General features: G+C 46.5%; 1 protein-coding gene across 1 annotated transcript in view; it reads left to right on the top strand.

Annotated features, from left to right (window-relative positions):
* CUNH20orf194 (chromosome unknown C20orf194 homolog) overlaps window positions 1–15,612 on the top strand; it is a 68,963-nt gene that overhangs the window by 712 nt on the left and 52,639 nt on the right. The window contains exons 2-3 of the mRNA XM_027660522.1: window positions 9,949–10,028; window positions 15,391–15,510. Coding sequence (XP_027516323.1) covers window positions 9,949–10,028; window positions 15,391–15,510 — 200 coding nt within the window. The remainder of the gene's footprint in view (window positions 1–9,948; window positions 10,029–15,390; window positions 15,511–15,612) is intronic.

Genomic DNA, 15,612 nt, shown 5'->3' with positions numbered 1-15,612 from the left:
GCTTTGCTGATTGCGGAGAAAAATGGGGTTTAACGCCCGTTTGGGGGCGTTGGGATGGGGAGGCTGGGGAGGAGCGGGGGGTGCAGGGCTCTGGGGGTGCTGAGGTGGGCTGGGATGAAGGGGCTTTGGGGAGAGGTTTTAAAGGAGATGATGGGGCCATAAAGGGTTTGGTGTGGAAGAAACTGGGGTGTTCGGAGGGTCGACTGTGCCGATTGTTGAGAAAACTGGGTTTAACGCCGCTTTGAGGAATGGGAAGGGCGGGCGGTGCAGGGCTTTGAGGATGCTGAGGCGGAGGGTTTGGGGTATTAAGGAGAGGTTTTAAGGGGTAGGAGGGGGCATTAAGGGGGTCGGTGTGGGAGAAGGTGAGGTTTTCACAGAGCTTTGACGCCGATTGGGGTTAAAATAGGTTTTAACGCCTGTTTGAGGGCTTTTGGGTGGGAAGGATGGGGGTGGGATAGAGGGGCTGGGGCATTAAGGAGGGGTTTTAAGGGAGATGAGGGGGTTTTAAGGGGTTTGATGTGGCCCAGACTGGGGTGCTCAGAGAGCTGATAGTGCTGATTGTGGAGAAAATAGGGTTTGACACCTATTTGGGAGCTTTTGGGTGGGCTGAGGAATGAGGGTGCAGGGGGTGGGACAGAGGTGTTGGGGCATTAAGGAGGGATTTTCTGGCTCGCAGGAGGCGTCGAGGTGTTTTGGGGGGTGTTGCAGGGGAGGTTTGGGGTCATTAAGGAGGTTTTGGAGCAGTGGGAGCAGCGTGTGAGGGGCTGGGAACAGCAGGGGAGGGAGTAGCACAACAGGGACAGGCAAATTTGGCAGGTTTGGCTACCAAGAGGGAGGTGTCGGTGGCCCTGACAGGAGGGCACGCAGGGGCCTGACGAGACTTTGTGGATGTGGGGATTGGAAAAGCCGGAATCCTGCTGGAGCAGGGTGTGTGGGAGGCCGGGATGGATGAGGGACAGGGGGACAACAAGGGGGGTTTGGAGAGGGGCTGGTGTGGAGAGAGTGGGCTTGGGGTCCTGTGGGGAGCTAAACCTGGCTCTGGTTTGGGAGGGGATGGGTTGGGGATGCCTTGGAGACAGGGAAGAAGGGCTTGGGAAAAGGTAGGAAAGGGGAATTAGGGCGGGGGTCGCCGAAGTTTGGGAGGGGGTTGAGGGATTACGGGGAGGAAGGAGGTGGAGCATTTGTGTGGGCACCTGCTGGGTGGTTGTGGAGGGTACAGAGGGAATAAATGACACTCCCTGAGGTTCTGGAATACGTGGGATAGGGTTTGGAGGAGGTGGGGTGTGGGGACATGCGAGATGGTGGCCTGGGCTCTGGGAGCTCGGGTATCAGCTCAGGTGTCCTGGGGTTGCCAGGGCTCTGTTTCCCTGAGACTTCAGGAGCAGCCTGAAGGGTTTGAATAAAGGACACGGCCTCCAGTTGTGCCAGGGGGAGGTTCAGGTTGGATAGCAGGGAAAATTTCTCCCCTGGAAGGGTTGTCAAGCGCTGGAACAGCTGCCCAGGGCAGGGGTGGAGTCACCAGGTATTTAACAGGTATTTCAAAGACATTTCTGTGGCACTTGGGGACGTGGTTTTGTGGTGGCCTTGGCGGTGCTGGGGTAAGGTTGGATGGTCTCAGAGGGCTTTTCCAGCCTTCATGATTCCATGATTGTGTCCCTTAACTCCACAAAGAACAGCCCAGGAACTGAAGTGCTCGATGCTTTCAATAGTTGCAGCACAATACATGGAAGTATTCACCAGTGGAAAGCCAGATAATGGGGAAGCAGGGACACGGTGCTCGTGAGCTGCAGACAAACCCTTGGCCCAGCAACCTGGGGGCTGTGTTTGCTGGAGGCTTTCAATTCAAACAAAACAAAAACACCACCCCCCCCCAAAAAAAAAAAAACAAACAGCTTTTTATGTTTAGTACAAAAAGGGAACAAAAGCATTTTCACTTTTTTGGACAATTTGCCTGGGAAATGAGGAATTCTGCTCTGAGGGAGAGAAATGGAGGTGGTTCTGCTGGTAACACGTGAAGTGCAGTGCTGGTTGTGTTCCCTCCCTGCCTGCACTCAGAAGTGGAATTGCTCGTGAGGGAGAAGCGAAAGTGACCTTTTTCAAATAATATTTCCACGGAAGAAATGAATCTTAATTGTTTAGGAAGAGCTCAGTGTCTCTTCAAAGCACCTCAACCCTCACGATCGGCGGCAGAACGCCGAGATGGGAGCAACAAAAGTGCCGCAGGAGAAAATGGTTTCCACTCAAGCCTCTCTCTTCCTGAGTGATTTCTGTAATCTGAGACCCTGTTTTAGAGTTTGTCATGAGAACATTGGGGCTCTGGGAACATCTGCAAGCTTTTGAGCTGCACAGGGAGCTCCAGCCAGCATCTGGAATTTGGCACTTTAGAGGAGGAGCCCTGTCGTCCGTTAATTTTTTTTTTCCCTCCTCAACATTTCTTGTTCTTGTGTTCTCTTTTTTTTTTGTTTTTTTGTTTTCAGCCCAGATGGAGGCCCAGTGTTTGCAATAAATTTCCCAAGCAGTCAGCAGATAGCAGGCAGTTCATAAAAATAACTTGAAACAAAGCAATCCGTGACCCTCCCTCGCCCTGCCCCCGAGTCCCAAACAGGGGTGGAAAAATTCTTCAGGCTATATAAAGACTGGAGTAAGGGCCAGAGGGAATTCTTGGAGTTCTTCCACGGGCTTTGGAGTTTTGCTGTGCCATGTGGGGAGCAACCCCCAGCAAGTAAAGAATGGGTTTGGAAATAGAAATGAAAAATCCCTTGACTAAGAGAGGAAAAGTGCCCAAAAAAGGGGATGTTTTTTTTGGAGGGTGATGTCATCCTTCCTGTGTCTGTGCTCAGTGGTGACTGAGTGTTTTCCTTCATTTCTGAGCAAAATGTCTGTTAAATGGTTGCTTTAAGTATCTCCCCCTGAAAAATCAATGTGGATTTGGTGTGTTTGAATTCCCTTTCTGTAAAACAGAGCAGGCAAATCCTCCTTATTCCTTACCCCTGCTGAACACAGAAGAGTTCTCACCACGTGGGGAAATGCAAAATGAGTCCTTGGGTTAATGTTCCTGTTGTCTCTTCCCCTGTGCTTGACATTCTCATCCTCTGAACTGCCCTGTCGTTTAATCACAGCCTGGTTTAAGGATGTGGCTTTTTTTTTCCCCCTGTGGCTCCAGAGGATCCCTCGGAGGGGTGTTTGGGAGCACAGTGGTGCCAGAAACAAGGGAGTTGTTTTGGTTTCCCAACCGGTTTTAACGGGGCACCTTGTATGGAAAGATTAAGTCTGTACCCGAGTGTTCCTGGTGGAATTGTGCCGAGGTTCAGGAATTTTGTAACAGCACAGTTTCACTGGGTTGTTTTTTTTTTTTTTTAAGGAGTGCACTGGATTTTAGCAATGCAAAAGCAGCGGTGGTTTGACTTGCTGAAGTACAGGAGGGGAAAAAAAAAAAGGGAAGCAAACCCCATTCCTTGAATATGGAGGATTTTCTACCATGGGAAGGAAGGTGGCTCAAGGTCTGCGTGTGACTGCAGCCAAAGTTTAGAGGGAATCCAAGAAGTGATGGGACTGGAGAGGCAGAAGGAAAATGGGCCAAGGAGAGGAGCAGGGCTGTCACACCCACCCCTGGAGCTCCAGCTCAGGTTCCCCCCTTTTGCAATGGTTTGGATTGAGCTGATGGAAAAACGTCTTGGGAGCTTTGTGGCCGCGTGGCTGCAGAGCTCAGTGCTCCAGGAGTGGGAAATTTGAGGCCCCACAGCTTCACTCCTGATTGTTGAGGTGCCAAACGGTGCCTTGTCCTTCTGAGCAGAGGCAGAACAATCACCCTGGGGCTGCTCCTTCAATTATTGCCTTTTTTTTTCAGGGATAATGGTTTTTGAGAGTGAATGGTTGTAGCCTCTGATGTGCCAAAATCATCAGGCAGTTCCAGAGGTTTAGGAAGGAGAGATTCAGGTTTGCTCCTTTGTGCTTTGAGAGGTCTCTGAAATGCAGGAAAAAAAAAATAAATATTAAATGTTCCCGACCATTTGAAGTCAAGAAGTGAGGAATTTGGTCCTGGGAATGCCCCCAGAGGTGAAATTTCTTCGTGTCCAGTTTTGATATTTGCTGCTTAACTGTTGCTAAAAAGTTGTTGGATCTATTTGCAGTCAAGGTCTCCAGGTTCATTTTAGAGAAATTTGGGAAATAGCTGGAAAGTTTTGTATGTTAAAATACGTAAAAATACACATTAAAATACATTAAATGACATTACATAAAAGTGTATTTTAAGGTGGATGAATGCCACTGTCTTTTGTGAATGCCAAGCAGTAAAACAGTTATTTTAGTGAGCTGTGAAAAAAAAAAAAACAAACCAAAAAAAAAACCGAGAAAGGATGTCACTGTTCAGGCTAAATATTAAATTTCAAATAATCTGCTTTTCACATTAATGGAATTCTGAGAGTCTTCAACACGGTCTGACTTGTGGTTTCTGTTTTCCCAGCTCCAGTGAGGTGTGGTGATAATGTCAGAGTGGGGGAAATCCAGGGAAATCCCGCGGACTCTGACATATCAGACAACAATAATAACGATGTTTCTGGTCGAAATTGCGAGATCAACAAAAGACCCATAGAAAACAAACTTCATTTTTGGGCGGGGGGGAAACAGATGGTAGCGACAGCAAGTTAATAAGAAATGAGATCTGGGGGGGGGGGGGGAAATAACTTTCCTATTTATTTAGTGATGTTGAATGGAGCGGTTCCTTTTCAAACCATTGTCCGAGGCAGAGAGCGGGAATCTGCCCGATCATTCCCTGCAGATTTCCCTGGATATGGGACGATTCTCCCACGCTTGCCAGGTTTGGCAGATTTTCGTCCGCTGCCGTCCATCAAACCTCGGCCACGCGTGCGGGGTTTTTTTGGGAGCCTTTGTGGGGGAGGAGCAGCGGAACAAAGGGGAAATCCCCCCCCTTTGACAGCCCGGCCCGTGGGAGAGGATCCACCGGGAATCTGCCCGGGATCGCTGGAAATATCGCTGGGTTACCCAGGGGAAAGGAGGAGCTCGCCCGCAGCGCCTAAATCCAGCCGGCAGCGGGGGGGAAAAAGAAACGGAAACGTGCCCGTTCTTTGTGCTGGAGAAAGGCAGAGCTGTTCATAATTCCCTTTATTTGCCAACAGCCGGTGCCTCGCAGCGCCGGGTCCGTCCCCGAGCTGTGACAGTCCCCGAGCTGTGACAGTCCCCGAGCTGTGGCAGTCCCCGAGCTGTGACAGTCCCGGAGCTGTGACAGTCCCCGAGCTGTGACAGTCCCCGAGCTGTGACAGTCCCCGAGCTGTGGCAGTCCGGCTGCTGGAAGGCGAGGCGCTTTGCATAATTAGTGTGAAGACGGGAACAGATGAGCGCTAATTCTTAGAAGTTAATGATTGTCAATTATCTTCCAGCCCCACCCCCTTTTTTTTTTTATCTTGGATCTGCTCCAAGATCAGCAGAAAATCGAGTACCTCAAGGTACAGTTCCTTAATTGGCCCAAACGCCCTTTTTTGTTGCCAGATGTCCCCCCAAACGGCGGCTCTGCCTTTTGACCTTCATCAGCAGTCAGCTCGGCTTTGCTGCTCTTGGAAAAGCGTCGGTTTTTCCTTCTAATTCCCGGCCTGGAGGTTGTTTGGATCCGTCAGCTGATCCGACTTGACACACGCGGCTGCGGGATCGTTGGTGGGGACACAAAGGCGGCGAGAAGGGCGAGGCTTGGAGCGTCTTATTGGGAGAAACAGAAACCCAGGCGGGCAACTTCCAGTCGGAATTTACGATGTGATAAAAGCAAATTCAGCGCTGGGTGATCAGGGAAGGGGTTCAGCCACTCCCAACGCCTGTGACACCCCCAAAGAAGACAGTTGTTCTACATTTATTTCCAGCTGCTACATGAATATTCATTATACATGAGTATAAACGTTACACGTTGTTAGGTCAGACATTCAACAGATATTTCTTAACAAGAATGTTATCTATAAGCATCCATAATATATTGTTAGATCAGGCATTCAGCAGATGTTTGCTTGTTATCTATACAAAGTTATAAATTTTAAGGAAGGTGCTGTTATCCAGCTAACTAAACAAAATTCTCTCCCTGTAAATCCTACACAAGGTAAAAGGGAGGTAACTTGTTTTTTTTCTTTTTATAGGGGCCCAATTAAGTTTTGAGATTTGTTTTTCTTTTCTCTCTCCAGGTCATATTGACCTGACACTGTTTTCTCTTAATTAGCCCCAATCATTTTCTCAGTTTATCACATTATCCTGCCTCCAAAGCCTGGAGAAATCACATCTCCTGGCCAAAAGTGCTGGGAAGAATTCCCACTTCCCCTCCCCTTGGCCATTCCTGAAGTTGCTTTGTAGGATATGGAGCCATAAGTACCTCCCAGCTCTTGTCCAAACTCATGGAAAGGGAGAAATCATTGAATGAAATGGAGAAATCATTCAAGGGAAAAAAAATCTCCCTGAAGGATTTTGGGGCTTCCTTAGGAAGGTGCTTCAGGGAAATTGTGCTTCCCAAACACACCTGATGGAACAAATGACTGGGCCTTTAATCGTGGTTAATGGAGGTGGTGGATCCAGAGCCACAACTCCCAGGGGAAGAAGCCCAAATCCCAGGGGAAGAAGCCCAAATCCCAGAGTTGTTCGTGCCGTGGTGTGAAAACTTGTCATCTGTTCTGTTTTCTGGTTGAAATTGGGTGGCTGTGGTAAAAATACAGAGGAGTAAAAGTCAGTGCCCTTGCAGGGAGCTTGTTTTGGAGTCGGGCAAAGCCGTGGGTTTTTGTTCCCAGGGCAGTCTCTTTGTTTTTGTCAGATGGCTGGTTAATGTGAAATGCAAGAAAATGCCTTTTTTTCCCCCCCCCTCTGCCCCTACTTTATACCCAGTTCAGCCTGTATTGTTTCAAAGCATGTCATAAGAATTCTAATTATTCTCTCCCCTGTCTCTCAAAGGCATCTTTCTTCAGGCACACAAGTCTGCTGTGTTTATTGTCAGCCTTTGAATGGGATGGTTTATCCACACTTGGGAATATTTCTGGGAAGGAGCTTTTTCCAAGGATTCTCTCCCAGGAACCACTTCTTTAAACGAGGAGAGAGACAAAACATTCTGCTGAAGGTTGTTCAGTGTTAAGAATGAAATAAAAACATCTTTCTAGTTATTGCATCTCATTATGAAGTCATGAACTTATAATTTGCCCTTTTGTGTCAGGACTGTCTCCTGCCACCCAGATTTACTTGGCAAGAAGTATTTTAGCAGCTTAATCTGAGAACTTCATGTATTTTTAAGGAAGAAAAGAAATACCCACCCCAGAAGGAACATGCAGGTACTTTCCTTCCCCAGTTCCTCTTCCCTTTTTTTCCTCCCTCTGGAGTTGACTTGGACAGACCAGAAAATACTTTCTCAGAGCTCAGGAAAACAACAAAATACGTGTATTTTTTGTTTTTCTCTGCTCTGGTCTCCTTGGACAGGCTCTTAAAATTTACTTTTTACTTTAAAAGATAAATGTGTTTGGGTCACCCTTTTGGGGAAGACACTGAAATTAAGATGTAAAGATCTTAGGAAGGGGTTACCTTGTATCACACTCACATATATATATGTGTATATCTATATAAAATATACATAATGGTTTTTAATAAATGAAAATATCTTTCCCTGTGAGTTTTTTACCTTGTTCTTTGTCAAACTGAGTTCTAATCATTCTTTTATCATAAAGGGGATCAGTGTGGGGGGAAATATTAAAGCAAACTCAATTTCTGTATTCCTGCTGTGTTTATGATGCACAAGAGGCTTCAAAAACGTTTCACTCTCCAGGAAAAAACCTGTGTTTGGCTGGAGAATTCCTTAAATTTGCCTTCAGAGCTGAACACAGGTAGCAGAGGGATTCTTGCCTCTGGTTTCTGAGGAGCTGAGTGAAAAATCTCCCCCTTGTGCCCTCAGACAGAAACATTTATAACATTCCTTCTGAGGACAGTTTCTCTCCTCACAACTGGTAAATGTTTTAATAAAAGTCTGCTTGTTGTGTCCCTGCAGAAGTCCTTGGCCAGGCTTTCCCATGGTCCTTCCAACCTATCTGGGAATCCTGGAATTGGAGACAGCTGAGAGGCATTTTGAGAAGTATTTTGCTGATGTGCAGCTTTGTACATGAAGTTATTTCATTTTCTTGTTGGGTTTTTTTTATTATTATTATTATTTTTTAACAGAGGCTTTAGCAGTTCTGCTTCCCTGCAGCTGGCCCTGAAATAACTGTGGGCTTGTTCCCATACCAACAAATGAAATAAGTCCAATTTGTGCCCACAGTGAGGTTTTTCTGCTCTTGGTCTTGTGACATGGGAAGCATAAAAATATGAGCACTGAAAAAAATGATCCAAGCCCAGTTTGTCCTATTGGATCATCTCACCCAGCTCATCTGGGGTCCTGCTTGAGGATGGGCCAAAAATCTCCCAGAATAAGATAAACCCCCCTTAATTTGGGATGGTTTTTGGGTTAGGTTTTGGAGAATGAATAATCAGAAGTTGCTAAAATGTGCAGCATAAAGTTGAGTGTTGTTTTCCTTCATTTCCTGGCACCCCCTTCGTGGGCAAACATCTGATAGCACCTGATGAGGTGTTGATGAAGTGTCTCTTTGCTGCCATCACTGGCTTTAATTCCTGTTGCCATATTTAACATCCAGCTGGCCATTCATGCATCCAGCAGGCTGATCCAGCCTGGGCTGTGTCACAGGAACCAGGAAGTTTGAGGCAAAAAAAGAATAATTGAGGGGGACCTAAAAAGGGGCAGAATTAAAGCTGGAGTGGTTTGCACTGATTTTTTTTTTCTCTATGAAAATATTCCAGATATTGTCTGTCCTTCCCCGTGGATGTTGGGTTTCCCTTGGATTGCCCATAATGGAAACCTTTTTGTCCTTCAGAGAAAGCAGAGCACGCTAATGGTAGTGGTGCTGAAAAGATCTATTTGCTTTTTTTTCTGATGAAAACAGAAATATTTGACCCGACTGTTGTTGTTTGTTTGAAGGCTGCTCATAAATTTAGCTGGGCTGGAGTGTTTCTGCGAGAGGCATTTGTTTCCTGGAGCTGTCAACGAGAAAACACATTCAGGAATATCAACAGTGAAGTGTCTTGTCTTTTATCTGTGTTTAAACAACAGAACGTTGCCTGGAAGCACAAATGGCTTTGCTCTCTGCCTTGCCTGCCTGCCTGTCGTAGATGGAATTTTTCCCTGGTTTGAAGGTGGATTTTGAAGAACTGAATTCAAATTTATATCGTGAATTACTCACTTGGATTGTGAGGAATCTTGGCGAGACCTGGCGTCGTTTCGTTTCTTTTTAATGTCGGGCTCGATGATCTTGGAGGTTTTATCCCAAATTTAACAATTCTGCTGCAGGTTGTCAAAGATATGTTATAGGTTTATGGTTTTCCTGACTGTTTATTTTCGTGGTTTGTGGAAATAATCCTGTGATTTCCTTGGGCACAGAGGGGGAAAAATTCCTGCTTTTGGGATTGCACTTGCAAGAGGTCTGGGATGTGCCTGGATTTTAAGGGTGGGAGTGCCCTGGAGGTGCTGAAACTCATCTTCCCCAAACTCCTGTTGGGATGTGGGTGCTCCTTGCAGTCCCAGTGTCACCTTTCTGTGTGGGCACCACCCACCCCATGGTTGCAGGGAAGGGAATTCCTGGTGCCCTGGTGAGAGCAAACCTGCCCAGCAATTTGTGCAGGAGATTAGGGATTAACAGAGCCACGTGGTTGGAAGGGACACTTCCAGCTTCCAGTCTTTTCAGGGCTCTGGATTTCAGCTTTTAGTGGGCAAAAAGAACCCAGAATGGTTTGATGTGAGGTCTGAATGTGTTTCAAGCACAAAATACCCAAGTTGAAGTTCCTATAATAAAGGAAAAAGCTCAGTCAGCTCTTGAGCCTCCAAACCTGACGTTTCACAGCAGTGACCTTGAGGACAAACTCTCTTTTCTCTTGCAGCTGCAGCCGCCTCCGAAACATTCAGAGTATCCTGACACAGAGCAGCAAATCCCAGCCTGATGGAATCCTCTGCATTTTAGGTTAGTTTGACATTTTTCCCCCTTTCATTCTCACTGCACTCAAAAAGATACCACAGATTCCAGAAAAATGAAGATCATTTTCCTGCCCCAAGCCCCAGCCTGGTTTCTCGGGGAAGGAACAGCTGATTGTTGCTCTCTTTTCTCCCTAAATTCTTCAGCCCATTTACTAATTTACTAAGGCAAAGAACTTCAAGTAGTTGCATGAGAAACCCAGGAGCAGTTAGGATTTAACTGCTGGCACATGAACAACCTCAGTGGTTCCAGTGCTTTATTCCTTCTGGGATTGGGAGAAAAGGGCAGTAGGAAAGAAAGGAGCATTTGCAAGTGTGCTCTGGGAAAGCAACAGGGCTTTGTGCTGCTTTATTATAATTAATATAATGTAATATTGACTCTGGTTTCTTTTTATGCAACCAGTGTCAAGATATTAAAGGAAGAATTCAGAAATGATAATTGAAATTCTTCAGAGAAAAGGACTGAGGGGTGATTGTTTAAACAATGTATCACAGTTAAGGATGGAGAAGTGTAGCCTTAAAGAAGCTCTGTGTGAGAAATGATACAGCAGCCTGTTTGTTTGGTTTTTTTATTTTATTTTATTTTATTTTAGCAAGCAAATTTGGAGCTTGTTTACTGAAAGACACAGAGAAAAGTTGTAAATGTGTATAAGCAGCCTGTCCTTTGGCCCGTGCAAACTGTACCACGTGGTTGTTCCCATCCCACGTTTTCCAGGGTCAGGCTTGAAGTCTTTGCCTGAGCAGCAGCTGGACAGTCAGAATGTCTGTAAGGTCACTGTGTCAGCCTTCCACAGTGGGACTTGTTCCTGCAGGATAAACTCCTTGGAATTTGCCTTTGCTGCTCATTTCATGCCATAAACCAGGCTGGGCCATCTCACCACTGACACCAGAGGGTTTGTGGGCTGTTGTTGGCTCAGAGCTGGAAGTCCCAAGCAAAGAAGAGCCACTCCAAACATTCCACAGCTCCAGGGAAAGTGTCCCAGGCAAGAGGAACTGCTTTGTGTAATCCTCAGTGTCACATGGAGGGTTTATTCCATTCACAGGACAGTCCCCTCTTAATAACTAAAGCCCCTGTGGTATGGAAATGTGGGAGTTGTGTGCTGGGGGCAGGTTTGTGCTTTGCTCTGGTCTCTCAGCACCCACAGTGGGGCTCCTTGTGTGCTCTGACCTGGCTCGTGGAGCCTGCAGGATTTCTGGCCTGGCTTCCATGTCACTGCTAGAAATGCATTAAATCTGTCATCAAATACAAGCTTCAGCTGGCAAAAAAAAAAACAAACCCATGTGGTTTTACATCCTGAGTCCTGTTGGCTTGTGTGGAAAGCAGATACTCCTGACTGTGGGGTTTTTTACAGTCAGTGCATGTTTTATTTCACTTGGCTGCCTTTAATGACCTGAGTTATGCACTTCCCTCAGCCCAGCTTTAGTTTCATACTGGGCTGTGAGTTAAAACCAATATAAACTTTCACAGCTTTGCTTCAAGTTCATTAATATTTGTGCTGAAATTAAACCCAGCATTGGGTGAGAACTGACCCAGCATTGATACAAGTCTTTAAATGTACTTACAGCTGATTTTTTTTTTTCTGAAGGAATGCCCTAATCTGATTTTGAAGTGGTTGCCTGGTAGCATTCCTGCATTCTTTGCTGGGGAGAAAAGACATCACAACTGACAGGAAAAAGGAATTGGGAGGTTGGCATTTGCTTTTTGTCCTCCCCAGAGAGCTTGGGGTGCTTTACAGGCTGTGCCAGCCAATCTTTGAGTTTTATCTCGATTCTGTTCAAGTGCTGCTACTTTTTTAGATTATTTTTTGTCCATTGTATCCATCTGCCCAAGTGTTACTGCTTTTTTAGATGATTAGTTTTTTCTCCCTTGTATCCATCCCACACAAAGCTCTTCCTTGCTGAGGTTTTTCCCACATCCCCAGAGCATTTAGTTCGTTGCCCCAATCGTTCATCCCGTTGCTTTTCCAAACAGAGACCGTTTCCAGGATCATTGTGCATCTTCTGCTGGGAGTGTGTTGGTTTGGGGCAAATCCCTGGAGGTGACCTGACCCCCTTTTCCAACCTCACCTTCCTGCTCCCTCCCCTGGTGGATTTTTGCACCAGCGCTGGTGCTTTGGTGTCTTTGCCCCCACTTCGTCTTCCCGAGCAGGCAGATTTTTTTTTCTCTCCCCGTGTTTAGCCGGACTCTTTTCTGCCAATTTAGCAAATTTAATGCTCTCTGACTGCAGGCCAAGGAGCAGGAGCAGCTCCTGGGAGCTGGGCTTGAGCCATTGTCTAACGACACCCTTGTGCCGAGCTGGGAACAGGCGGGGGAGTGACTGAACTCCCGGCTCAGCTGGAGGCAGGCGTCGGGCTTTCCTAATTAATGGCCTCGCCATTGTTCTGGGAGGGCTCCTGATCTGCTCTCCGGGGGATCTTATCGCTGGCATTGTTCCATTTCCTGTTTGTTTTCCGCTAATGTATCTGTTCTTTAGCTCCCGGTGTTTCTGTAGAGTAACGCTAAACCTCACTGGGAGAGCTGCCCCGGGCGCTTAAAACCCCAAACAGACCCCAAATATTCTGCAGAGTGAATGGTTTTATAGGAAAGCAGTGCCTTCCCCCCACCCCGGGCCTGAATAAATTCCCCCGTGTCCTGACAGGTGTTATTTTTCTCCGCCCCCCCCCCCCCCCCCCCTCCTCGTTTAACATCTTTTTGTTTTCTCTCCCCCTCCTTCTGTCATTAACTGAAAAAAGCAGGACTTTGGTGTTGAGCTTGGGAGATCTTCTCTGCTCGAAGCCTGTTGGGCTGGTGCACCCAGATAAAACCTCAAGCTCTTCAAGTGGTGGTGACATCATCACTATTTTTTTTTTTTAAAAGTGAGGACAGCTCCTCATTTTTCTTCTGATCTTCCAGAAATTATAACAATAGAATCATAGGATGGGCTGGGTTGGAAAGGACCTTAAAGGTGATCGAGTTCCAGTCCCCTGCCATGGGCAGGGACACCTTCCACTAGCCCAGCTTGCTCCAACCTGGCCTTGGACACTTCCAGGGATCCAGGGGCAGCCACAGCTTCTCTGGGCAACCTGGGCCAGGGCCTCCCCACCCTCCTAGCCAGGAATTCCTTCCCAATATCCCATCTAACCCATCCCCCTGGCAGTGGGAAGCCATTCCCTGTGTCCTGTCCCTCCATGCCTTGTCCCCAGTCCCTCTCCAGCTCTCCTGGAGCCCCTTCAGGCCCTGCCAGGGGCTCTCAGCTCTCCCTGGAGCCTTCTCTTCTCCAGGGGAACCCCCCCAGCTCTCCCAGCCCTGGCTGTGCCATCATTGCTCCTCTGAGGAACCTCAGGAGTTGCCTCAGTTGGACAAATAATCAGTGACACAGATAATCCCGAGGACATTGTGTGTGCTGATTCCAAGGAGACTGATTCCATTGAAATGTAGCTCCCTAAAACAATGGGACAGTTGTTTCCTGGATGAAGGGAATCTCCACACTTGTCTGTGATTAAAGTCCCACCTCCACACGAGGGCTTTGGCAGCAGTATCAGTGTGCTGAGTCCCACTGAATTCCAGGTTACATTGTGCCTGCTTTCATGGGGCTGCAAATGTCAATAAAATAAAGGGACAATGTGTCCTGCCTCTCCTCTCTTTTGTGCCCTCTCTGTGGGTTCCCAAATCCAGGGAAATCTGGAGAAAATTATTGACCCAGCAAAGCCAACATTGCAGCAGGGGAGAAATGAGTGAGTGGGTCTGAGCATCCTTTAGCTGAGTCTTGTCCATGCCATGACCTGAGAGTGATATTCCTGTATCTTGATATTCCCTCTATCAATTCCCCTGAACATCTCCAGGGATGGGGAATCCAGAGCATCTCTGGGCAAGTCCAAGGAGTGCAGTGGTGTAAGTTGTGAATTTGAAGGGATTGCATTTGCCTGTTCCACAACCTTACACCAAATACCAGATATTTTGGAACACACAAGAACTGTCCAAAGGCCAGTTAATGAACAAACAGGGAAAATTAAGAGGTGGGATTCAGTAGCTGGATGCAGGCACAGCATCTTGGTAGCACTTTAAAGCTGAAACATAAGATAAAAAAATGGAGCATAATTAGGAAAACCTGAGATTTATCCCAATTTCTGATAAGTTCAGGTGACTTTTGACTTCCCATTCAGGTCCTGAAACCCCGACACATCCAGGCCACGTTGTGACATTTCTCAGTGTCCTGATCTTTCCTCTGGACAGTGGTAACAAATCCTGATTTGCTGGCAACCATTCAACTCTATCCTCATGTAACTTGGTGGGAAAAGTTGACTTTAGAGGAATTTTGTGGCAGTCAAGTGACCTCTGAAATGTGGATGTCAAGGCTGCTGTTCATCCACAGTTCTGCTCGTGGAGCAAACTGGATTGTTACAGTAGAATTAGGAATTATGGCTGTGACTGTCACACAGAGAGATGGAAATACTTTATAAATCTGCATTTATTCCTTTCCTTGTGTTTATCTTTTATCTCTTCATGCTCCAGATCTTCAGGTGTTCTCACTCAATTTTTCCCAAGGACCAGGAAAGGCTTTCCTTTGGAAGCTCTTTATACTCCCTGTGTCTTGTCAGGACACCTTTCCATGATGTACCAGAAGTCTGGGCTGGCTCTGGTGACTCAGGGATTGCACCATAACACTGATAAGATAATGTTTAATCATGTATTCCAAAGCAGGAGATTTGGGTCACGGGATTAGTTTGTTAGGAAGCTTCAATCAAGAACATATTAATTAGAATGCATCCTGCATCCAGGCAGATGTTTGAATTACTGGATAAAATGGAACTTCTGATGCAGAGCCCTGCAAAAAAATAGATTTATTTCATTTTCTTTTTTTTAAGCAAGACCTGTGGATTTGGGTCAAAAGTGGGATGTCAACACGTGGCAGTGAACTTGCAAAAATTCCTTTTTTATTCCTTTTTTCCTACTCTTCTCTCAGTGTGTTCAACAGGAATAAGTGCTCCCTGACTGTGTGAAGGAGTTAATTAATATTCCTGCTTTGAGGGCTTCTTACTGGGGAAGAAAACAACCTTTTGACATGTTCAGTGTTAGTTCACACAACACTGGCATGTGACTGCAGAAAACCGGATTTTTAAATTTTTTTTTAAGCAATATCCATGGATTTAGGTCAAAATTCCACGTCAGAATGTGACACTGAACTTGTAAAATCTCCTTTTCCCTACCCTGTTCTCCCAGTGTGTTCAACAGGAGTAAGTGCTCCCTGCGTGAAGGAGTTGAGTTAATTAATATTCCTGCTTTGGGGGCTTCTCATTGGGGAAGAAAACAGCTTTTTGAGGTGTGCAGTGTTACTTCACACAACCTTTGACCTGTGGTTTTGGTCTTTCAGGGATCGACAGTCGATACAACGAAGGCTGCAGGGAGCTGGCAAACTACCTTCTCTTTGGCTTGTACAACCAGAGCAACAATGACTTTGAGAGGACAGGCTTTCCTGAGGAGGTGCTTGATGGTGAGGAACCTGCTCAATGTTTTTACCTGCTCTTTAACCTTCCTGGAAGGAAGAAGAGCAGAAAAAGTGGGAGAGAAAACAAAAAAATTCATTAAATCTCAA

The sequence above is a fragment of the Corapipo altera genome, unplaced genomic scaffold (genome assembly GCF_003945725.1).
Source record: "Corapipo altera isolate COAL_440 unplaced genomic scaffold, ASM394572v1 295, whole genome shotgun sequence".
Taxonomy (NCBI): domain Eukaryota; kingdom Metazoa; phylum Chordata; class Aves; order Passeriformes; family Pipridae; genus Corapipo; species Corapipo altera.
The sequence above is the reverse complement of the archived record's forward strand: the minus strand, read 5'-3'. Positions and strand labels throughout refer to the sequence as shown.